General features: G+C 39.3%; 1 protein-coding gene across 1 annotated transcript; it reads right to left on the bottom strand.

Moving 5' to 3' along the window:
• Window positions 1-1,895: 1,895 nt before the first annotated feature.
• Window positions 1,896-6,369, bottom strand: BRS3 (bombesin receptor subtype 3). The gene is made up of 3 exons (XM_063423992.1): window positions 5,939-6,369; window positions 2,904-3,255; window positions 1,896-2,303 (listed from the first exon to the last, which is right to left on the bottom strand). Exons 1-3 carry the CDS (start codon window positions 6,367-6,369, stop codon window positions 1,896-1,898), a joined length of 1,191 nt encoding a protein of 396 aa, XP_063280062.1.
• Window positions 6,370-23,766: the final 17,397 nt, after the last annotated feature.

Raw genomic sequence — 23,766 nt, 5'->3', positions numbered from 1 at the left:
ATTTATTTCAGTGATCCTAGCCTGGTATGCAATTGGTACAATGAAAGGAAAAATCCATTTGAAAATTACTGCTTGTAATCTTGCAGTTTGTAGCATAAAGACAGTAGTAAAACAAGGCCAGGTTTGATGGGATTAAACTGGTCTGTCATTAACTGGTTTGCGATGATGACCGAGGTTGTATTGCAATACCCCTGGGATTAATGGTTTGGCTTTATTTTTCTGATTAGAGCTGGCAACAGAGAGAGTCTGTAAATACATTTTCTCATCTTATAATCAACTTAGTTAGTGGTGCATGAGTGGATGGATTTACAGCCATATGTTGCTAAGGGGCTCTGTGCAGTTGAAGGGGGGCTATTCCTCCAAGGGTTAGTTAAAACTGAACCTTCTGTGACTGACAGAATTATTTTCATTCGTATGTTGCATCTTCCATTCTGTATTTTAACACACAAATTTTTTCTGGAATAGAAGTCCCTTGGATTAAACAATGGCAAATCTACTGTGTTTTCTATCAACAGCTTCCAGAGAACAAAATTTTGGTTCAGAGAACACAGAATTCATAAAAGTAAGTGTCACTCAAATACTTTGTCACATGGGGTAGGAAGACTTGCCTCCCGTACTTCTTGATGAGAAGGCAGTCCCTGTCAGCAGTGCTGGTGGGCATGGATCAGGCTGTCCTGATTTGCCTCTTCAAGCCCAGTCATAAAATCAGTGGATTTGAGATTAGAAGGCCTATGGCATTAATACAGCCTATCCTAATATTATAAAGGGATACAACTTGAAGAATAAAAAATTAGTATAGTAGAAAAATCCAGCTCTCCCAGTGTGCTTAAATATGTGTAGACCACTTAACTACAACCACATACACTACAGCAGGAGTGGATCTGTGCAGGGAAAGGGTCAGTCTGACTCTCCACACTATTCATTTTTCACTTCAAACTCACTCTAGTCTGGTTCAGTGGATTGGACAAACAGTTCCATCTGAGAGAAATCCAGGTTGTGCACTCAAGACCACTTTGGGATAAAGGTAAAGTAAGGTAGGAGGGGATGTTTGAGCACTTCAGAAGTGCACCATAAATCCTAAATAGAGCTCTTGATACAGATCTATCCCAATTTCTTGATATTAAATCACTGTAACAATGAAGAATTCTGCACTATCGAGGTGTTTTACCCATATATCACAAGGAAATTTACAAGTGTGGTTAAAGGTGATTATAGCTTTCTCAGAGAAATGATCACCTGCTTGTTTCTGTGACTTTCTTAGGAGCATCGATCTCACTACAAAGCAATCAGCTCTTACCCAGAATTTCTAAGTCACTGACAGAGCAAGAGCTACTGTGTATCTGGCCCATAATGCTTTTTCCTTTTTTACTTCACAGTGCTATAAACCTTAGCCTTCTTTCATTTTAGTATTCTTTCTCATGTGTTTACCCATTTTTAACTTTCAGGACAAGAAAATAAATGAATTAAAAATGTGCGTGGTTGATCATGTATGACCAAATGACTTTGCTTTCTTGCTCTAGATGCAAGTCATTGTCAGAGGGAGCTCTCAGTCATGACTCAAAGAGCAAGTCATCAAGAACAAAACCATCCTTACTGCCGATTCTTGTACCAACTCTTCTAAGTCCTCTCCTACCCAGTCCAGGAATTCCAGCTAGGAATTGGTGTTCATGTCTGGGAACATGAGTAATCCCTCTGAGTTTACGCTGGAAAGTTCAGCTGTTGCAGCTTCTTCCCCTACACAGATTGATTTCCTTATTCTGTATTTTTAAAAATGGGGAACTCCTGAAGAACACACTTTCACAGACAGAGCAAGTCATGGCACGTCTTTCCAGGATCCCAGTAGCAGTGACTTGATCACAATGACTCGGTTTCCATCATTCTTAATCCCACGTGGACTAAACACTTTCCTCTTCTTTCGTGATGCTATAATCTGTTAGCAGTGTAACACTGATTTCTGAGCCATGCATGCTGCCTGAGACTGACAAGGCTCTGGTAGGAGAACTGCTCTGGGGAGCACTGGGAGGCTTTGCACAGAATGCTGCCTTGCAGCATGAGACTTGCTTTTTAAAATGTTGCCGGAAGCTTTTGCTCAGCCAGTAAAGAGCAAAAGGATTGACGCAGGAATTGCTGAAGGCCAAGGCACGGGAAAAAATAGTTGCTATCAGATGGAAGGTGGAAGCATCGACAGAGGTGTGGTACGTGAAAGAGCGGTACAGGTAGAGGATGTGGTTGGGCAGCCAGCAGAAGGCAAATAGGCCCACAAGCACCAACACTGTCTTTGCAACTCTCTTGCGGGATTCGATCTACAAGAAAGTAGTGCATAGCTGGTATTAATAGCAATTAGTAAAATGTTTGTGTTGTTGGTGCTGATTTGCAAAGCAGTGTGAAAGTCTAAATGCAGGAGTAACCAAAAAAGCAAAAAGTAAAAAGAAAATGAACAAACAAACAAAAACCTCAGAAGAAGTAAATCAGAAGAAGTAAACAGGAAAATAAATCTATTTCATAATTTTTTAACAAAGTATTCCCAGTGCAGAGCACATTTCCTTTCCATTATAAATCATATGACACTCTCATCTAGACTAGGATTTAAAAATACAGTAATTAATGTGTCAGCTTACATGGATGAGGTCCTAGAGTTTAAAATTCATTAAGTCTTGAATTTACAGGGTCATGATAAAGCACGACAGACCTGTCGCTCTTTAGGAAAGTGTGAACACTCACAAATGATGAGTCATGAACATGTGCCTAAGTGCACAGCGGGTTTGGATTCAAATTTGGTATGGGTGGAGTTTGTGGAGCTTTTTACTCCATTATCAGGTAAAGCTTTGTAGTTTAGAATTCGGATTTAATCAACACAATAGACTTTGGAAAATTGGAGAGTTTAGTTCTTGATCAGAGCTTACCTGCTTACGGGCATGACCATGTTCTTCAGCTGGCATGTTGGATGCACTTTTATATAAAGTTCTGGCAATAAGAAAGTAGTAGACAGAAATGACAGCTAAGGGCACAATGTAGAACACTAAGAAGCAAATCAGGGAGTGAACTTCCTGCAGGATCTTCTCAGATACAGGATAGGGGGCACACGCCTCAAAAGTTACATTTTTCTCAGGATTGCTGAAAGAATACAAATCTGAAAAAACAGCCTCTGGGATAGCAAATATCATGGAGACAATCCAAACACAGCCGGCTTTACAGCAGGTCTTCAGGAGCGCATCTGAAGTCTGCAGTTCCAAGGGTTTAACAATGGCTCTGTACCTAAAATGACCAACATCACTGTCAGAATAAACACAGAAATAATGACACTGCTTAAAAGTCTGAAGTCTAAAGCCATTACTGTTCTTGCTAAACAAAGGGTGCTGGAATTTGCTGGGAAATGAGAACGGATGCTGGCTTTTTAGGATTAAAGTGGAAATGTAAAAATTAAATTCAAGCACGTATTTTAATGGATTGGCAGGCAGGAGTTGCCATTAAAACCTTCCTATGTAAAGACGACTTCTAATTTTGGATTGGGATCACTAAGGGCAGTCATCATTCCTAATTTTGTGACACTGCCTTGAAAGATAAATGAAGGAATTAGTATGCGAAACTGATGAAGGTATGAAAAAAGTTAACTATTTTATAAATACATGAAACCAAGCATGTTTGGCCCCTCCTTTCTGTCGTCTTCATAAGATCTCTGCTGAATGCAGTGATATGACTCAAAATAATGCTCCAGGATTCATTCATATTTATAAAGCAGGAGAGGGCACTGCTGTTGATTCATGCCTGTGATTCTGCAGCATATGGACTGAGTCAGGCATACAAGAAAAATCTGGATTAATCTGTAGATGTGTGATAATCTGTGTGGAAGTGGGACATGGAAAAACACCAACTTCCATGAAGGTGGATGAAGCACAGGAAACAAAATACCCTACTCCTAAAAGGAGTCTTGATTATGCAGAAAGAAGCAATCCCTCCAGGGGGGCACAAGGCTGGCATGAAAAGTTGGTGAAAAAGGACCCAGAGGTTAAGACAGCTTAGCTGTACCATTTTGCAGAAGCTGAGGATCTGGTCTTTTTCTTCTCTAGATTTAAATAGAAATTTAAATAGAAAGCTAGAAGCTGGCTTGCTATTTATCAAATAAATACCATTTCACTGACTTTGGGTTCTTCTAGCATATTGGAACACAACAGTTTGGCATTAAGCACATGACGGATCTGTGCTTGCTCTTTAAGTTTACAATGTATTTACTCTGTGAGAATGTAGTGCAGAGTATTCATATAACAGCTACCATGAAGAATTAATACAGAAGCAAGTGTCTAAACTGTAGAATCAGAAAAGTTGGTGTTGGAAGGGATCTTTAAAGGTCATCTAGTCATGGTGAATTCTGGATTGACATCTTACAGGATCAAGACCTTGGAGCTACAGTAGATAGTTCACAGTGAATAGTGAACATTAGTATTATCTTCAAAATTTAAAATTTATTTAAAAAAACTTCAATAAACCCAAACTAAAGCAACAACAAAAAAGGAAAATGTTAGGTAGTATTAGGAAAATAATGGATAGCAAAAGAGACAATTGTGCAATTACCTGTATCTGCAATTCATGCAACTTTTAATTACTGTGTGTTGCTCTGCACACCTTAACTAAAGGAAACACAAACAACCTAAGGATGGATTATGACATGAATGGCCTGGAGACATGAATAGGGATCACCGTCTCTTCTGACACAAGAGCCAGCACCATCAAATGAAGCTGTGTGCAGTGCACAAATAAAAGGGGTTGTTTTGTACTGCCAGTGAAAGTCATTGCTAAGCAAGTTCAAGATGAGACTGAAAAAGTATACAGAAGAGAAATCCTTTGTGGTTATTAAATAGATAGAAACCACATCTGTTCAGTGTCATCTGAAGACATAGGGTTAAAAATGTAGTTGGATAGAAGTTTTTATTTTTCTTATGCTTCTTTTCTTATCTTTATACTACCACTGCTAGAGGCTGGTATTGGTCTACATAGTTCCTTGATTTGACCCTATGTGGGCATTCCAGTGTGGGCTGATTATTTTAGAGTTCAGTAATACTACCACTGGTAAAATTCTGGACACATGAAGAATTTCTATTACATATAATCCAGAATTGCTGCCAGACCAGATGAAGATCTTTTTCTCCCTTAATTTACTAAATTTTGTCTTTTGTTTTTGTACTTGATTCTTCTGCTCCTGGTGATTAAACTGAAATCTCATCTTAGTTTTGTTCATTCAAGAAAGAAGTACACAGGCAACAGATTCAGCACTTCCTGACAGCAGCCAGAACACTGATCCCACCTAGCAATGCTATCATTACAACCTGAGTTTAATTTCACAACCCCGGGATAAAATATTGCTGTAAAAGATAGAAGAATTACAAGAGAGAGAGAAAATATATATATGTATATATATATTTCAAGGTGAAAATTACATTAACCACCAAATCATGAGAGTCACCTCTTTGTCCCCCGGTTTGGTCTGTGTTTTCTTTTGGCTTTTTATCCCATGTCAGTCTTTTATGTTCTAGGATTTTAAAGCCTCCCTGAGTGCATAGGTTAAAGAATTTTCACTCATATTCAGTTTTACTTTTCATTTTGACTACTTCACTGTACCACTAGATAGCACCAATATATTGTCTTTTTCACAACTTAAGCCATTTCTCTTTTCTGTGCAATTGAGAAAAACCCTTGTACTGTATTTCAAACTAATAAAAGGTCAGAATAGTTAAAGACTTTTTCTCACTTCACTCCCTTAAAAAGAAGTGCTACAATTTTACTAACATGCATTTTTAAATTACACGTGAGACTGGTAGTTTGGGAGTTTTAGTCTATTACAATGTGCCATTTAAGACTGTGCGAAATGATAATATCTGATATTTTATTAATTTCTGATTTCAAACCTGCAGCATCTCCTGGAAAATCAGTTGCTCAGACCCACCTGTCAGCACTGAGAACAGTCAGGGTAAACACTGATACTCCAACTGATGTTAACTGGATGAAAGACAGCAGCTTGCACCCAATTCTTCCAAAGAGCCAGGTATCCACAATGTAACGTGTTGCATCTATAGGCACACACGTTAACAAAAGCAGCAGGTCTCCAAATGCCAGGCTGGTGATGAAGATGTTAGGAACCGTCTGCATTGATTTAATCTTGAAAAAAACTTTGATGAGTATTGCATTTCCAAGGAGACCCACTGAAATTATCACAGCATATGTAATATAAATTATGCACAGTATTTCCAATCCTGGAAAGGAGTCTTCGGTCCATTCTTCACTCATGGTTTCATTATCAGAGCTTGATTTCAGTTCTGTACCATCCACAGATGCACATGAAGTCTGGTTAGCTGATTGCAAGTATAATTGAGACATTTCTTTAACTGTTTCTTCTCCCCAGGCTGGGCTTCAATTCATCAATGATCAGCAGGGTCAATGAAAAGGTACAGGTTTGTGTCTGAAATTCAGATTCCTGTTGCACATTAACTACTTTCACCCCCTTCTGGATCTCAAAACATGGCTAGGAGAAATGCACATAGATCTTATTCTGAACTGGGGAGGAGGAGAATTTTTTTATTGGCTTTTTAGCTAGTGGAACAGAGAGGGAGGAGGAAAAGAGAAACAGAGTTCCTTTAAAGACATTAGCTGAAATGAAGTGGTTTTTTTATCCCTGGAGATGTCTGGCAAGTAAATATCATATTGTATCAAAACTGTAACATTAGGGTTTGTATATTACATACAAACCTTTGTTACTGTTGTTCTAAAATGAAAATAAAATTAAAACCTGAAATAGTTTTCTCTCTAGTATGGGTAAGCAGAGAATATACTGATTTAACACAAAACTCTTCCATATACATTAATGGTAGACAAAATATATCACAATATAGTTAGTATTTGCTGAAAAAGCTATGGAGACAGACTATGCTCTGATTAGCCTTTCTATCACAGAAATTCAGTGACCTTCCAGAAGGCAATATAAAACCAAAATTTATGGCCACAATTCTGGTAACACTTAGGTTTTTTTCCCACTGACATCAAAACCACAACTTATGCTAAAGTTGTATGCATTGGCTTTGAATGGTACACCTGATGATTCAAATCTTCTGAGAGAAAAATTGCTTTTCTTGATGCTTTCTCAGACATGTTATTAGTAGTATGGGTTTTCTTATCTTTAGACAAGTCAACAGTCAAATCTCAACTAATCTCATTATGTCCTCAAATGATCTTACTTTGATGAACTCCTGAATAACTTTTTCGTAAACTAAGATACAAGAAATGTGGTGCATTGAGTTAAATCTCCTAAAATTAAGAAAGCCAAGATCTAGTTCCTAAACACTGGGAGTGGAAATGGGATCAAAGTACTGAAGCCTTATGCCTTGAAAGTTAAGATCTGTTCACTGGAGTATTTTTCCTTCAGATTGTTCTTGAGCTGTGACGTTGGAGTGGAGAAAGTACCCTGCTCAAATCAGAAAAGCAACCTAGTAGCTGAGTCTTTTTAGCTGCACATATGTAGACAAACAAAATCAAGCTTGTTTCTTTTATTAAAAAAAAAACAACCCTTCTCTCACTACTTTGCATGAAAAGCCCCAGGCCCAATCTTTTGAAATATAACCATGCCACACATATCAGGTGGTGAAAGACCAGGTGGTAGATTGTACATCAAATGGAAGATCTGTGCTGTGGAATGGTGGGAGAAGGAGTCACTAATGGAAAGAGGATTCATGGGTTAAAAATTCCAGTTATGCTTTTTGAAGGTGCTTTTAGAAGAGAAGTTCTTATCATTATCAACCATAACATGTCCTTTCATGCAGGCACAGTATGTAGGTTGCTCACAGATTTAGCTACCTTTGAGGATCCTGATTATCTTGTCCACCCACACTGGCGTAGTACCATGTATTATATTTAATACAGAGTTCAGTAACTGTAGCAGATTGTGACAGTTTAATGTCAGATACTTACATAAAATGTTTCATTTTCCTGCATGGGAGATTCAAGGTGTCATCAAACATTGGGAGCTAATTGCACTCCACCAAGTGTTGAGTACTCAAGGGTAGCATCTGAATGATGCATCAGGTGTTTAGCTGAAATGGGAACTGAGCTGAAAGAAGCTCATTGCTTGCCTTGAATTGCACTAGAGGTTGGTGCACTTTGATACATCAAATTTTGGTTGATGCACCAAAGCTTGGCCAGCAGCAGAGATCCCAACTCTTGGAGTCCCTGGGTTTCCAGATCGGTCCAAGAGATTTGAGATGGCAATGTGAACTCTGAGGCTTGATAGTTCTGTCATGCAAGCATTTTGTATGCTGGGATGGAGGACCTGAACTGATATCCCTCTGTGCAACTCATCATCCACAGGACTGGTTTCTTGAGTTGTGAGTTGGTCCCAGCAGTTGGTTTGGGGATGATTCAGGTATGAAGAGAAAGCAGACAGACCTCTCAAACCATATTAAAGCTTCTTGCGGACATCAAGAGGTGTCACAGATGCAAGTGACTCCAGAGAGTGGCAAAAGCTTAAAATTCTCTTTACTCTTGGTACTTCATGTGCTGTTCATCCCAAAGTGGACCTGAGTTTGTGTATCCTGACCTGAATGCCCATTCTGATGCTGCAGACTTTAGAACCACACCCTATCTGGAAACACAGACTCATTTTCCCTGCTCCCTCTCTCTCTCTAACAGGACATATGTATAACCCTGCTGAGAGGAGCATGAAATTCTTCTTGGTTTTCTCTTTCCACTGAGAAAATCCTTTTTTTCTATCTTTCTGCCTCCCTGGGGGAATGTGGCAGAAGGAAGTTTCATGTTTTCTCACAATTCTTTCTTCAGTCCTTATATGACTTACATTACTGGAGGTTTTAGGTAGTTGCCCATCTTCTCTTTATGGAGCCTAAGATACAGCCTTAGTGGATCAATAGGAGGTGAAAAACACTTTTTAAAATGTACACAAAATACCATTGTCTAAATACAATGAAAATCCGAAGTACAGACAGCAAACCACATCTGTAATTTGTTTATGATAGCAGGATTTTAACTATTTCTGATAGCTTTCTGTTGTTCAAATCCAGCTGAAAATGAAGAGAATGGCATTAGTATTCCAAACTGTAAAGTACTCTAACACATTATTTTAGAGCTTTGCCTCCTGGTGTGAAAAGCAATTTAAGTAATTCTGGCTATTTTTTTGGTTCCAGCTTCACAGAAAATAAATGCTCCTTTTGAACTCCATGCAACAAAAAATATAAGTAAAGTACTCAAGAGTATATAATTATCTGTATTTTTAATGTACGTTTTCTGTTTAAATGCAGTGTGAGTACTGACTTAAATCACTGCCATGTGCTGCATAACGTCACCCACTCAGAAAAATCTTTCAGAACCATTTGCTCTGCACCAAGCCAAAATATGAAGAAAACAGCGAAAATCTTAACTCACTCATTAAAGAAAATTATTTTCCAAAATAGTAAGTATTTTGTGTTGCTTATTTTTGGTATTTCAAAGTACATTGGTCATGCTGCATTTATTGTAATTTATACAAATATGTCAGAATGCTTTGTAGCTAAACTGCTAGGAGCACAAAACAAATACACACTGAACTGCAGCTATATTAGCTAGCCTGGGTTTTTAGGATAATTTTAACTCACTTTTTTTTGGTTGTTATTTGTATCATTTCTGAATAGAACTATTTAGTAGTCTTAATTCTTCTTTTATGTCTCAAACTCGTTTTAGACCCTTTAATTTTCTCTCTTAGCAGTTTCACCATCTGTTTATTGCTGGCTGATGTATTCTTCTGTCTGTCCTCTGAGTGAACTGACATTTATGTTTGTCAGGTGTTAACAGTAGAGAGATTCTGAACAGCTTGTCTGTCCTAGAATTAGGTAGACTCTGTTGTGGCATCTTCTCTTAAAAAAGGCTTTTCTTAGGTTAGGATCTCTCCTACAGATGATCCTGGTTGCTGTCCATGTGCCCAATCCCTTTAGTGCAAATCAGGACTTTCTGCTGGGACACCACAGGCACATTCCTCCTACTCCTCCCAGAATGGAGAAAACTGATTTAACTGTAACAGTGTGACCAGTTCAATATAAATCTACCCCTTTCAGCAAATCTGAGTAGCCTTCTTTTTAGGTCATGTTTTTCTGACATGATGGAAATCTTTTTGCTCCTTCATCAAAAAGTCCTGACCTGGAGTCCTATAACAACTCCAACTTACAACCCAGACTTTGCATTTGTAACTCGGACTTCTAAAATGTATTTTTCTTCCTAGTGTTTTCTGAACTGGCTTTGCCACCTTTGTTTTTGGAAGGGGAGTCCCTGCTCTAGAGACAACCTTCTCAGGGATGAGTGTGTGTAGTTGACTTGTTTCTGACTTACATCAGTCAGAATGTGTTACAGCTTTAGTGTTGTAGGAATGCATTTCCACACCCTAGAGGTGTTTCTATATAAGAGAAACAGTTTCAATTTACCTCTGAACATGTAAGGAAGTTAAACTAGAATTTTCTGTAGCCTTCTCATTGTAAGTGGCTCAGTGCCAGCACAAGAGCCCTCATTGGGTTTTGGAAGTGTACCTCAAAGCTTGTTGCCAATTTCATTGGGCAAGGTGTCAAATAGCTTACCTAGGTCATTTAGTACTCAAGGACGAGCACAGAGGTGCTCTGTGCTTTTTTGGACTGTCTTACCAGTGTAAGACTGTTTTCTATACTGTGTTGGACTTATATTTCTTTGTTCTATGATGTTTATTATTTTTGCCACTATTAAAATGTTTTATTTTACAAAACATGTCCAGAGAATTTGTCTCACTATTATTAAGCCATTCTAAGAAGTGCTGGACACCCTCAGAGACTTGATAAATCTTCACGTGACTTATTTCCATTCTGGCCATATACCAAAGATTTTATCACAGTGTCTTCTCTTTAAATTTAAATTGTCAATGGCATGACACATAATGGCAAGATGAGGAGACAAAAAGCCATTTCATGGCTGTGTGACTGTTCCCAATCCATTTTCTAACTTTCAGGCAGGGAAGTACTAAGTGGAGAAGCCTGAATGGACACTGGAGTGAGCACCCATGTCAGAGAGAGCAGACCATGTTCAGAGCAAATTACCAACACATTCAGGGCTGTATTAAGTCCTGTTCTGTACTTCTGGGAGTATGGGAATAAGTCATTTCCATGCATCACAGTGAGTGCCTCCCAAAACAAAGAGAACACCACCTCTCCATCTTGCCAGGCATCTATTTCAGAGTAAAAAGTTTCAGGCAAAGGGGAGGAATGTTGCAGAGGACACTGCCCATGCTGGATTTTTCCACTTGTGATGACAAGAGCCTGATTTCAGTGTCTGCCAATCTGATGATTTTCACCACCAAGTGGGAACATTTTCTCTGTCCTGTATTTTTATATCATTGCCCAGTCTCCCGAGCAGCTGGAAACAAAACAACTACATAGTTATGAAAATGGAAAATGTTTTTTAGTACACTTCAATGACAATTTCCTCATCTGTGTCACATTCATAATGGAGTATAACCATTTATTGTCAAAGACTACCTATTTAGTAGAAAAAAATCATTGGTTTATTTCTGGGTTTATCTGTGTGGAGTTGATTTTACACCAAGGGCAGAGGGAAAGCTGTGCAGGTACTGAGACTTAGGGCATCAAATCTGGAAGCAGTGTTTAATTGGAATGGTGTCCCTGTTTTTTGAAACTAAGATGAGCTACCCAATTAAACTTTCAAATACTACAAGTCTTATCAGAATGTCTAGAAGCAAATATAACACCATCCCAGCCCTCACTGTTACAAAAGTGAGATAGAAGTTCAGTTCAGAGGATCTGTCCAAAGAAGCATTCAGTGGTGCAGCAACAAGATGGGCTATCATTCTGGTGAAAAGACTTTCTGATCTTGTAATAATGCTCAAATGCAGACTGTTCAGTGGAGTTAGCATGATGCAATCTCCCTGCAACAGAATCTCAAATGCTGTCATTAATCTATGGCTCCAAATACCTTTTATCCTGTTTTTCCATTCTTGCATCCCTTCCAGCCCCCTTTTCCAGGAGTTACCTCAGTCAGTTTTAGTGCGGGAATGGCCAGTGAAATATCGGTATCATTTTTTAGAAAAGAGAGAAAAAATAAACACTGGAATCCTTGCACTTCTCTAGTTACAGGAGCAATCAAGTATGAAGTAATTTGGCAAGGATAATTTTTCTGGGTATCCTTGAAACTCTCCATAATACATTTAATTTGGAACCATTAAAGTGCCATTACATGCTAAATACTTCTGGATACCTAAAAGCAGAGAGAATTGTGCATTAAGGCTCAACAATCATCTTATGCAATAGGCAATTATCTTTCCAGTATTTTGATTTTTAATCTCAAATCATTTCCCATAATGACAGTTCTTTCGTTGTCCTAATAACAACTGTCTGCTAAATTTAGAAACAATTATACATCTTGGGTGTACTGCTAATCACTACTGCAGATTCACACAGGCAGGAAGAAGCTTTAGCTGTCATCCTATGTAAGATTTACCTATCCCAGGGTTACCAAACCACTGTACATATGCTGAACTAGAGGACAGCCTTAGCTGCTTGCCTATGAAGAGACTTAAAACGTGTTCAGGAACCCATGAGTGAGCTGCCTATACCTTGGATCTGCATCCTCTGACTTAACTAGAATGAAAAGTGGTGGAGTTTTGTGCCAGTCTAAATAGTAAGGTGAGAGTGGGGAAAGTTTTGTTTGATTTACCACAACTGCTGTGATTTTACAGTAATTTTTTATTTCTTTTGCATCATCCAACCTATTGTTAACAACCCACAGAATTCTGACTTCAAATAATTGCGTTCATAGATAAACATGCCTTCTGAAATCCTTTTATTGCTTTAAAATAAAGCACACATTTCCTGGTGTATGTATCACTAAAAATAAACAATCTGGGGGTAAATTGAGAGTAACTTAGAAATCAAAGCAGCTTTTACATTGAGTCATAGAATCATGGAGTGGTTTGGGTTGAAAGGGACCTTAAGATCCTCTCCTTCCAGCCTCCTGTCATGGGCAGAAGTCAACTGATAGAATCAAAATGGGGAGGAGGAAGATGTGCTTGTGTTGGTCACACACCACTCACCCTCCACCCAGAGCTGCAGAAGCAGCTCCCATCATTTAAAATTATCAGGATGTGAAACAGAAGCACATCCTCCTAGATCCATCCTTCTAGATCCTAAAAAAATTATTAGATTTGTCTTTGTGTGTGTCCTCTCCCTGCGAGAACCATCAATGCACAGTTCTGTGACAGAATGTCAGCGTAGGTATGCTGGAGAAGAGCACATGCTATAGTGCTGCTGCGGAAGATATTATTTCAGCCCAAGGAAAATTACACATCTTCATTCCAGCTGACAACCTACACAATGCCATGCTTGAAACATAAATGATACACTGTTTAGCTGGAAAAGCCCATTAGGCGTGTGATGAGAGTGGAAGTGAGCTAACTGCCTTCCCAGAACAAATACTGCTTTGCATTTTACGTAAGGAACTTGACAGGTTGTTAAAAATTGACTTCCAGATTTCGCTTAAAAAAAAAAAAACAAGGAAGAACGGAGACCTCCACTCTATGCAGCTTGCCCTTCTTCCCACTGGTAGACCTTCCAAGTGCACAGCATGCTGATGGATCTGCCCAAGAAATTGCATTTCCAGACTTTTCCCAGCAGCCTGAGAAGTCTTCTGTATTCCAGCACTTTTCAAGTTGCTTGCCCAGCTTTTATCTGAATCTTTGTTGCTCCTAATCCTTTCTGAGGGCATGCGGCAAAAACTTTAGAAAATCAAGGTACATTTCAGCTTTTATCACAAATGTAAAAAAATAATTACAGGATGCAGGAATCAAGGCCAATCTTATGTTGCTCTCATGTTTTCCCCTCTTCTGTTATCTTTTTATGTTAAACTAGAGCCATAGAAAATACATTTGGGAGGACTTGCCCTAAGGCAAAATCAATCTATACCAATTCTGGAAGGTATTTGTCTCATCACCCCAGTGTTTTTTAAGACCTGCACTGATGGCAATTTTGTGTGCTCTCTAGACCTCTTATTCCTTAAAAACAAAAATTGTTACCTAATGTCTATTTGAAATGTAAGCCTATTATTTTCTGTCCTCTGAAGTGGATATAGGAGAATTACTGCACACAAAGAAGATGTGGGTCAAAGCAGGGTGGTAGAGACACATCAGACTGTCCACCAAGCTGGTTTTACTGATGTAGCAGAGACAAATTGGCCTCAAAGGGGCTTGGAAGAGAATTAAAACTCCAGTTCCCCCAAAGAACTACAAGCCTCCTTCCTTGTTCTCTCAGGGTCACCCTGGGGTGTCCAGCAGCCAGGTTAGGGGTGCAGGGGGGTTAGGCACAGCTTTAACACCACAGCACAGTGTGTTGTGTTTCACATTGGAAAGTAGGGAAAACTTGCATTCAGCATCAGATTGCAGAACAAAGAGTTTGCTAAAGAAAATGAAAAATATAATAATTCATACCCAACATAATGAACTGCCTTTTTTACTAAGTTTCATTCCCCTTGAAAGCAACTTCAAGTTAGAAACATGTGGGTACAAGGCAGAAGTTGTTTTCATGTTTTTAATGCCAAGATTTCTCCCACAGAGGCAAGGAGCTGAAGGTGATCTGTCTGATTTCAAGTAGGTTGGCTGTAGGTACTGTACATTAAAATATTCATCTTTTTGCATTAATTGCTATGTGGGAGTTATTCACTGAAAGAATCTTTTGTGTTTTGTATTGTACATACCCGTTCTAAGACATTACTTCATTATATTATTTTACTTCTCTGTCATGGGTACAGGTTAGTGTTCCACTATATTAACAATAATTTAAAAAGCTTTACTTGAATGATACAGATAAGGTCATTCAAAATGGAAACTAGGATTCGGTTGAGCAGACAAGTTACTGATTTGAACACACTTACTGAAAGAAAGCCCCTCCTCAGCAGATGAGGAAAGTTAAGTCTCTCTTGTGATCTCATGAAATTGAGTTTACATCCTGCTGTATTCACAGTAAAGCAACACTAAATGGTGTATTTCCTTATTTCCAGCTCCAATGATATTAGGGTTTTGTCTGCTGTTGTTCTCTTTGGGTTTAGTTTTGGAGGTTTTTTGAGGAGAGATAATTTGAAACCTATGTTATATGTATAGATACCCTTTGAAGGTGGGAATTTCAGTTTTTGTTGTTTCCAAATTCCATTTGAAGGTACTGGACAACATTTTCAGACCTTTAGACGTACATCTACGTCTCTTTAGGAATCTAAGTTCAGGTCACCAGTGATAGCATGTCTAAAAATAAAAACATACAGCTGAGAGGAACATCTTGGAAATCTGAGTCCAATGCTTCATGTATAAGTTGGTCAAAGTCCATTTCAGAAAAGTAAGGAAAGATACTGATCAAGGATCCTAGATATCCATGCCTAAGACAGTTATCCAACAGTCTCAAAAATATCACTTGTATTTCAGTATTACATTATTAGATATTAGATTCTGAGATAAGTATCAAATGAAGATGGAAACAGAAGGCTATCAGGGCTCAGTGGAAAAGAAAGGACAACAGACTATGAATGGGGCTCAGGATGAGGAGTGTTTCCAGTTTCTGTTTAACATGAGGACTAATCTGGGAAACACAATGGGACCAAATCCTTTTGTGGTCAGTACTGCTACACCTAATGAAGCCTAAATTTGAATCGTGGAATGTTTTAGCTCTATAATTGTGTCCAGAGTGATAACTGTACATTAGAAGTAATTCTTCAGAACCATATTTGTTTCTACAAGCCTCAAAAGGAGCCGTCATTACATAAGCAGAGGAAAACAAATTCAGTATCAGTGTAAAAATCCTCTTTTCTGTGGATAGTGCAACCCTGTATCCCTGGATAGTATTCTTCATGAAAAAGGATGGTTAGTTTCATCATCTTCTGGAGATACAGCACCAGGGTTGCAATGGACTTCAGCTGTGGGAAAGAATTTGGAACATTTTTGCATTATAATAATTTGGTTTAGTGTATTTAGAAAGAACCTGCTTATGCAATTTTAATGTCTTTGGGGAAATAATAGAAATCAGCATTTTCCCAAAACCAATCAGGAATGTTTGGTGCTATTCCTTTTTCAGAATATGGCTGTACAACAATTTCTCCATCTTTGAGGGTAAAACCTTCTGCTGGGATTCTTCTGGCTTAAAAAGGCTTACAGCATGTCCTATTTAGCTTTCTGTAATCCCCAAGATCTTTGCTCTTTTGGGAATGCAATTCCAGTTAGAGAGCACAATAGTCTATCTCAAGACTACAGCTCTCCCTAGCTCCCTAGGTCCCATGTGAGGGTCAGTCAGCTGGCAAAGAGTAGAATGCTCCTTAGGCACCTAAGGTGGCAGCTGAGCAGGCAGCTGAAGAGAAGAGCTTGGAGAAGAGGTCTCCCAGGATTTTAAAAGCTTTCTTATTTTTCCTAGTACAGCAACTGCCATATGTAATGTTGCCATTAGTGTCCAAATGGAAGCCTGGCACAGACAAAGCAGTGAAAACTTTCCTATTTCTTTCCATTAGTAGGGATTTGGCTGTCACCACATGGAATTTGGTATATATATATTATAGTCTATGCAGTATACCCAGTTTTTCTTACCAATCTGACAATCTGTATCTGGAGAAGTTCCGGGAAGCAAATCTGCATTGAAAGTTGAACTTGTTCCATTAGAATGTAGACTCCACAAAGCCTGGGATGGTGATCTGTGGTTTAAATGCTTTGGTGTAGACCCAGAGGTTGCACCTGACCCACTCCAGTCTGAAACCAGAGAGCAGAAAGTGCAGAAATAAAATTCTGTACAGGTGCCACATCTCAAACTGCCAGAGAGCAGAGAGGGGAATGGTCTGTGTTTGCTTCCTGTGCCATCCTTCTGCCATCCTTATTTCTGCCTGGAGGCTGGGGGTCTCTGTGCTACACAGTGCACAATTCCTGATGTTAATCTTTACATTAACTCCATCACGCTTGTGCAGGTGAGGCTGGATATCAGCAATTCAGTCTTCTATTTCCCCTTGAGGACCCAGTCTGGTCATACTAATTTGATAAGGTCACAAAGAAGGAGGCAGGAGTCACACAAAGGGTAGGAATTGCAGCCTCATCCTCATTTGGTCATACAACACTGAGCTGGTTCCTGCTTAAGGGAGAACACTCTGGTTGCTGCTGAGAGCACTTATGCTGAAATCCCCCTCTGCAAATAGAAAGCTGTCTCTTCTTCAGCAGCACAGGGTGCACAGGATGGTGGGCACAAGACACAGGTGTTAATACAGGATTTTTAGTCTGGTTTCCTGAAAACCAACTGGCTAAGCTTCTTCTTTGTTATACCCATCCATAACATTATTTAATTTTGATAGTCACACAGAGTTACTCAATTCTTCCACATTTCTGTAAAAAATTAACATCACTGTGATAGCCCAGAATAAGCCACAGCACATGCTATTTCTTGGTCAGCTAGCAAATACAAGAATCTCAGAATAATTTAGTTTGGTAGGGACCTTTGGAGGTCTTCACTCCAATCTCCTGTCCAGAGAGATGGTCTGGCATCTGTCCAATTGAATTTTGACTCTCCAAGGAGTGGGACTCCCCTCACCATCTCTCTGGGCCACTGCCACCTAACTAGCAAAAACCCCCCTCTTCACAGATAAATAGTGTGAATTTCCATCACTTGTGGCTTGTGTCCACTGCCCCTTGTCTTCTTGCTGTGCACCTCTGAAAATCCATCTCTTTTCTGTAATACCCCTCAGATAGCCAGACAACAAAAAAATCTCCATTCTCCTTCTCAGGCTGAAAAAATCCAGCTTCTGCATATTAAAAAATAGCAACTAGTATGCCCAGTATTCTGGGTGAATTTCAGAATCTCAGCTTTATGATGACTGGAAAGCCACCAAAAACATGGCTCACATAAGGGAACTCTGAATGGCACATGAGAACAGAATTAAGAGACTGAGCTGAAATAGGTTTTGGAAATCTGCAGTTCTTACTGCATGCTGTCACCCTGTCATCATATCACATGAGCAGTTAATGCAAGAGGATAAAGACCTATTAAAGAACAATTATCCAATGCAATGCAGAAGGGCTGTTGAGAGGAGCCTGATTTCTTAATGCAGAACAAATGTGACACCAGTAGCAGACAAAGATTTATGAGTCAGCTAAACAAATCCCTTCAGTGCTTACCAGAATAACTACTCAGATGAAATCTTCCACAGCAGAAGTGTACTCGGCACTGCTTCATTACTTCACCCTTCATTAGGCAGTGAAACACAAAGATAAAGAACCCTAAAGAAGAAAGGAGAGATTTGTGGGTTTTCATGTGTGTTCTCCAACCTGCTGCCCCTTTTCTAAACTTTTGTCATGCCACTGATACCAGTGTGTTCTGTGTGGGTGAAGTGTCCCTATCCCAGCATCAGGATCTTTAAGGTCTCTTCCAACCCAAGCCAAGCTATGATTTTATAATTATGTTGGTCCGGAGTTGCACTGACTTCTTTGTGCATGTGAAAATGTGATAGGAAGTTTTGTGCAGATTTGGTTTAAGAATAATCTGTCAAGTTGAGGTGGATTCTATCAGCCGTTTTTACGCCCAGATGTAAAGGACCATCCCAGCTCCTGACAGGGCACATTCATTGGGACCTATGTTTCCAAGGCATGAGTTCATGTCTTTAAAAATCTATGTATCACAGCAATATTATCTGAACAACCCTGTCATGCCACTGCAACAGAGCTTTCCTTGAAATAGCTAAAGCCTGTAATACAAAAGCTGTATCAATTCTCCTCTTCCCCCATGCTTGAGTGACATGGTATTACAGATTGATTTTTATCTCACATCCCTAAATTCTTGCCTATAGCACTAGTCCATTCAGAAATTACCTTGCAAGGTGTTAAAAATGCTGAAGAGATACATGAAAAATATCCTCACTGCTCCCCAGGCAAAAAAGGCAAAGCCCCATGTTAAGCCCAAAAGAAACATCAGGCTGAAAGCACTTTTGAGGTCTTGGAGAACACTCTGTTTCCAGAATCTGGACGACTTTTGTGTCCTTGTTTTCACAGAGTGGATTTGAAGGAGAACAGTGGTGAACATGGCTGTATTCATCAAAAATATTAAGAAGAAATAGGCCACAACAGAGATGTAAAACACTGTGTTGTCCTGGATCCAACAACTGCAAGAAAGGGAGGTGTGTATTCAATATGGAGTTTTGTGAGGAAGAAACTCAAAAAGCCTGGTTCCCAAAATAAGCATTCTGTATGGTTCTCCAATACTTAGTTAGAGGCATTCCCTAGCACCCATTATTCTTGCCCAGTGAGAACATTCATAGAATCCCTGCACTTGCTTTTTTTTTTTAATGGATGTTATGGAAATTTGGTAACTGTAGGACATGGATATTTCTGGCAAATTCAGATAAAACTCATGATTGTTTCACAACATAATTATGTATAAACACAAAGACACACTGCCTTAGGAAAACCAAGTTGAATATTACTTAATTAGGGGTCTAAATAATAGCATACCACTGGTTAGCTTTTCCTTAGACATAAATTAGTGAATTTTACTTCTTTCTTTCTCATCTTTTTGTTAAAATGGAGAACAATTTTCCCTCTGAGGTATCATCCATGTGTGTTGCCTCTCTGATAGGAGAAAACTCAAATACTACAGGTAATCTTTACCAACAAGTGATTGTGCTAAACAAGAAGCAGGTGAAAAATGGAAGCATTCTTTGCTATAAATGCATTTTTTTAAAGGATGAAAGAATTCAGTGTTTTCCCACTGAAAAGACAAGAGGTTGAGACAATTGAAATTAAACTACTTGAAATTATGATGAGACAGTAATGTGAATTAACATTAAAAAAACCCAAAAAACCCCACCAAAAACCAAAAAAACACCACCAAAACCGACAACAAAAATCCCAGAAGGAAATGTGCAAAATTCTGGAGCAATTATTGTGCCTTTAGACTTTACTGAAAGCCCAGAACATGCAGAAACACATACAAATATCTCATTAGACTGGGTTAATGCAAAGGAAGAAATCCACAGAAAATAAAAATGGAGTTTACTGGCAGAAATCCTCCCTGTCCTCAAGCCCAGTTCACTGATGTGAAAATTACTCCATGTGGTAGCCATGCATTCAAAATGTTCCTATGAACCAGAACACTAAAAGGGGAGGGAAAAGATGGGGGAGAGGAGACAAAAGTGAGTTACTTCTGGTTATTCCTTGTATTTTTCAGATACTCTCTTGACCATCACAAATCTTAAAATATTATACTCACAAATTGCTGTAAGGATGGCTTTCAGACAGTGACCCATTGCCATAGAAGTCCTTATTTATAATGAGCACAAGAGTAATTACAATAGCTGGTATTCCTAATGTGGAAAACAAAAGAAAAACAAATAGTTTCATTTGAAAGAAAAAACTGAGAAGATGGAAAGGTGTCAGATAATCTCTGATACGTAATTACATGTGTGCTTCTTTGGATCAAACTCTATCCCCAAAGCTGCTCCTGAAACAAGAGTAATTGCATGCGTAGCATAGCAGGTTTAATCTCCTTGTTTATGCAAATTACAAATGAGTAGGCATAAAAATATCTCTGTTTGCAAAATGTTTATGAGTCTTCGAACATCTCCAGAAGGAATCCAGTCTGGTAAAATAAAACCAACTGACTATTACAAAAGCTAAGTGTCGACGGATAAGCAGACCACAGCATTTTGTTTTAAGATCTCACTGAGACAGCTGTTTCCCAGGCTGTGCTTTATCAGCCTTCCCTTCCACACATTTCCCAGATTTTTTTTCAGTTCTAGCTTTTCTATAGAGAACAGCTACTGCCAACAGCACCATCAAGGATCGCTGCCCCTGAGAACAATAGTGTGGGACATCAGATCTGAGGATAGGGATTATAATATGCTGCATACTAGTCAAGAGCAAAAAAACCCAAAAAACCTTTAAAACAGAATCTAGTGGTGACTCAAATAATACAGCTCAAATTCTGCTGTAGGTCAGTGTCTCTGATTACCTTTCTAACAGGTGAGCCAGAATTTGGGTTCTTTTTGGTCTGTTTCTCCCAAACAAGTCTCTCATACTTGTCAGGGGAAGTCCTTGGGAGAGCAATGAATGAGCACCCAATCCACTCTGTGCATGGGAATCAAGAAAAGAATGCCAGAAATGGACACAAGGCCTAGAGAAGGAGTTAAAAATCCCCCCTCAGCATGCCCACACAGGGGTGAAGGCTGTGGGCAGCATTATTCCACAGTCACACCCACTCATGTGAAGTACCGTGATAAATCATCCTGTAAAGAGAAGAGGGGTAGGAAAGCAATGCCTTACACCCACTTTCAGTTGCATATGACTGTGCAGGGACCAACAAGCACTCTCTGCTAATGTCTCCCAGGACAGAAGAAATTTAAGCTGAACAGTCTGGGGGAGGAGATCCATCCTTATAGTGCAGGGTGCGCATCACATTTCGGCTAGCTCAGTGTCTCCACTTACTTCTGTAAATATACCCCAACATTAGAGAAGCTGACAAGCACAGAAGTGGAGAGGAAATCAGTCTACTTACCCCAGCCAGTAATGCAGCATTTTAGGATGTACTTTGGGACATAAACATTGAAAACTTTGACAAGAGCTAAGTAAAAGTGAACAGACTCCAGGAACATCCATGTGAATGCTGCAAGAAGGAAATAGTGGAGGAGCATGGCCACAGTGATGCAGAGGCCTGGCTGGTTGAACGAGGTCAGCCAGGAATTGGTCAGGAAGACAATGTTCAGCATCAGCAGTGCAGCACAAAGGTTGAGCAGGATTTTTGAGGGGTTGTCTCTCCGCACCTTCCTAAAAAGAACGGGGAAGTCCACAAGATTATCACTGCAACATCCAGTTTATAGCCTATACTCAGGAATATTCCAGATTCTTGATGTTCTCACCCATGTTCAGGGGTAAACTTTTAAAAAGACAGAAATTTTTACTCCTTACAGACATTTTACTGTGAGAGTGGTGAGGCCCTGGCATGGGGTGCCCAGAGAAGCTGTGGCTGCCCCATCGCTGGAAGCACTCAAGGCCAGGTTGGACAGGGCTTGGACCAATGTGGTTTAGTGCAAAATGCTCCTGCCAATAGCAGGGTGTTGGACATTTTAGTAAGGATCTTTTAGTAATCCCTTCCAGTCCAAAGCATTCAGTGATTTTGTGAAATTTAGGAACACAAAAATTGATTAACAGTTCAGACAGGTGCTTGTATTGAAGCGTGACTATTCAAATCTCTCTAACTTCACAACAGCCAGATATAGAAGTAAAGCAATATTTATACTGTCACTCTCAGTCTTCCCTCTTATGCATCACAGCATCTAATATTAGCAAACATTCTGATAATTGCTACAAATTCCTTATTGCCAAAATATTAAAATCAGTGTAAGAAGAAGGATCAGACTTACTCAAGGGTTAGATATGTCATGAGTGTTATTCCCAAAAAAAGGGAAGAAGCACCACATCCTGCATAGCTTATCAGAGTTAATATATGATCATGTGTGACATCTATTTCTGTCCGGGCCAAGTCCTGTGTTACAAGATAAAGAAACACAGTTGTTTGCCAGACAGATTTAGAAAATTTCTTTCCACACTTTCACACTATGAAATTACTGTTCTGCTTACTGCTACTTTTGGAGCTTAATATATTTGTGTGTATCTTATTGTACAGTCCCACAGAATATCCAAACTAGTAAATGGTAAATTAACCAGCAGTATGTAAAGTATCCAGCAATAAATTGTGAAGTTAGAAAAGCTGTTCTTCAGAAACCACAAATTGAACATGGATTCCAGGATCTTGCCAAAATTGTTCTACTGAGAGCTCACTTTGGAGGAGAAACTACTTTGTTTCAGTGGCAGGTGCCATGCTTGGAAACTGCACAAAGCTACTAAATGTCTTGGCTCGTGGTAGATCCTCGCTGTCCAGACAGCACCACTGCAAAATCAGACAGGTGGCTGGGCCCTGCTTCTCTACAGCTGCTGCCAGGAGGAACATTGAGAAGATTTTGTTGTTCCCTGACACAGCATCTCTTCTATTTAGTGAAATTTTGAACCTCAGACTAGTAACCCATCTTTCTGATGTCCCATGGACGATGTTGTCGAAGACCTGTAGCTTGCTGATTACCAAAGCAACAGTGAGAGATGTGAACTGATAATCAGACTGAATTCTTCTTGCTTGAATGAAAACTTGAGCAAGTGTCTGAAATCAGAACCATCTCAATTCCTTTCTGTAAAGCCACAATTTTACTCCCAGGAGGGTTTTTGACCCTGGAGTAGGGTCATGCTGACCTCTAGAGGAAGCATCCAGGGTGGGGCCTTACCCCATCCTGTGGGCTATGTCCTACTGGGAATAGGCAATTCAATCTACTTGGTTTGCTTAGAACCTGCCTGTCTCTTTGCCTTTGTTGCAGCCCATTTTCAGGCAGTCATCCCAGCTTTTGACATTTTGCTTTCAGAGGCAGTTTTCTCTGTATTACAGAGAAATGAGAGGTGACAGATAATGACATCTCCCATGTTTATACTAAACTTCACTTTCTGTTGAGCATAGATAAAACTTTCAACAAGATTTAATGTCATTAGTTGTTGATGGCAGTTAATAAATTTAACACAGTACTTCCAACAGAGTAAATAACACATTAAGGTTGATTAAGTTACATTGCAAAGTACAAACTACATCTGTAAAACAAAATTGCCTTGAAGCAAGTGACATTTAAAGGACTTTACACCATTAAATTATTATAACTGTTTCTTTTGTT

The sequence above is a fragment of the Prinia subflava genome, chromosome Z, assembly GCF_021018805.1.
Source record: "Prinia subflava isolate CZ2003 ecotype Zambia chromosome Z, Cam_Psub_1.2, whole genome shotgun sequence".
Classification (NCBI taxonomy): domain Eukaryota; kingdom Metazoa; phylum Chordata; class Aves; order Passeriformes; family Cisticolidae; genus Prinia; species Prinia subflava.
The sequence above is the reverse complement of the archived record's forward strand: the minus strand, read 5'-3'. Positions and strand labels throughout refer to the sequence as shown.

Excerpts from the sequence above, each read along its gene's own strand:
- BRS3 (XM_063423992.1), bottom strand. The coding sequence starts at position 6,369 with ATGTCTCAATTATACTTGCAATCAGCTAACCAGACTTCATGTGCATCT. Across the intron at positions 3,256-5,938 it reads ACTGTTCTCAGTGCTGACAG|GTACAGAGCCATTGTTAAAC; the intron begins GTGGGTCTGAGC and ends TGGTCATTTTAG. Across the intron at positions 2,304-2,903 it reads ATGGTCATGCCCGTAAGCAG|ATCGAATCCCGCAAGAGAGT; the intron begins GTAAGCTCTGAT and ends ACTTTCTTGTAG.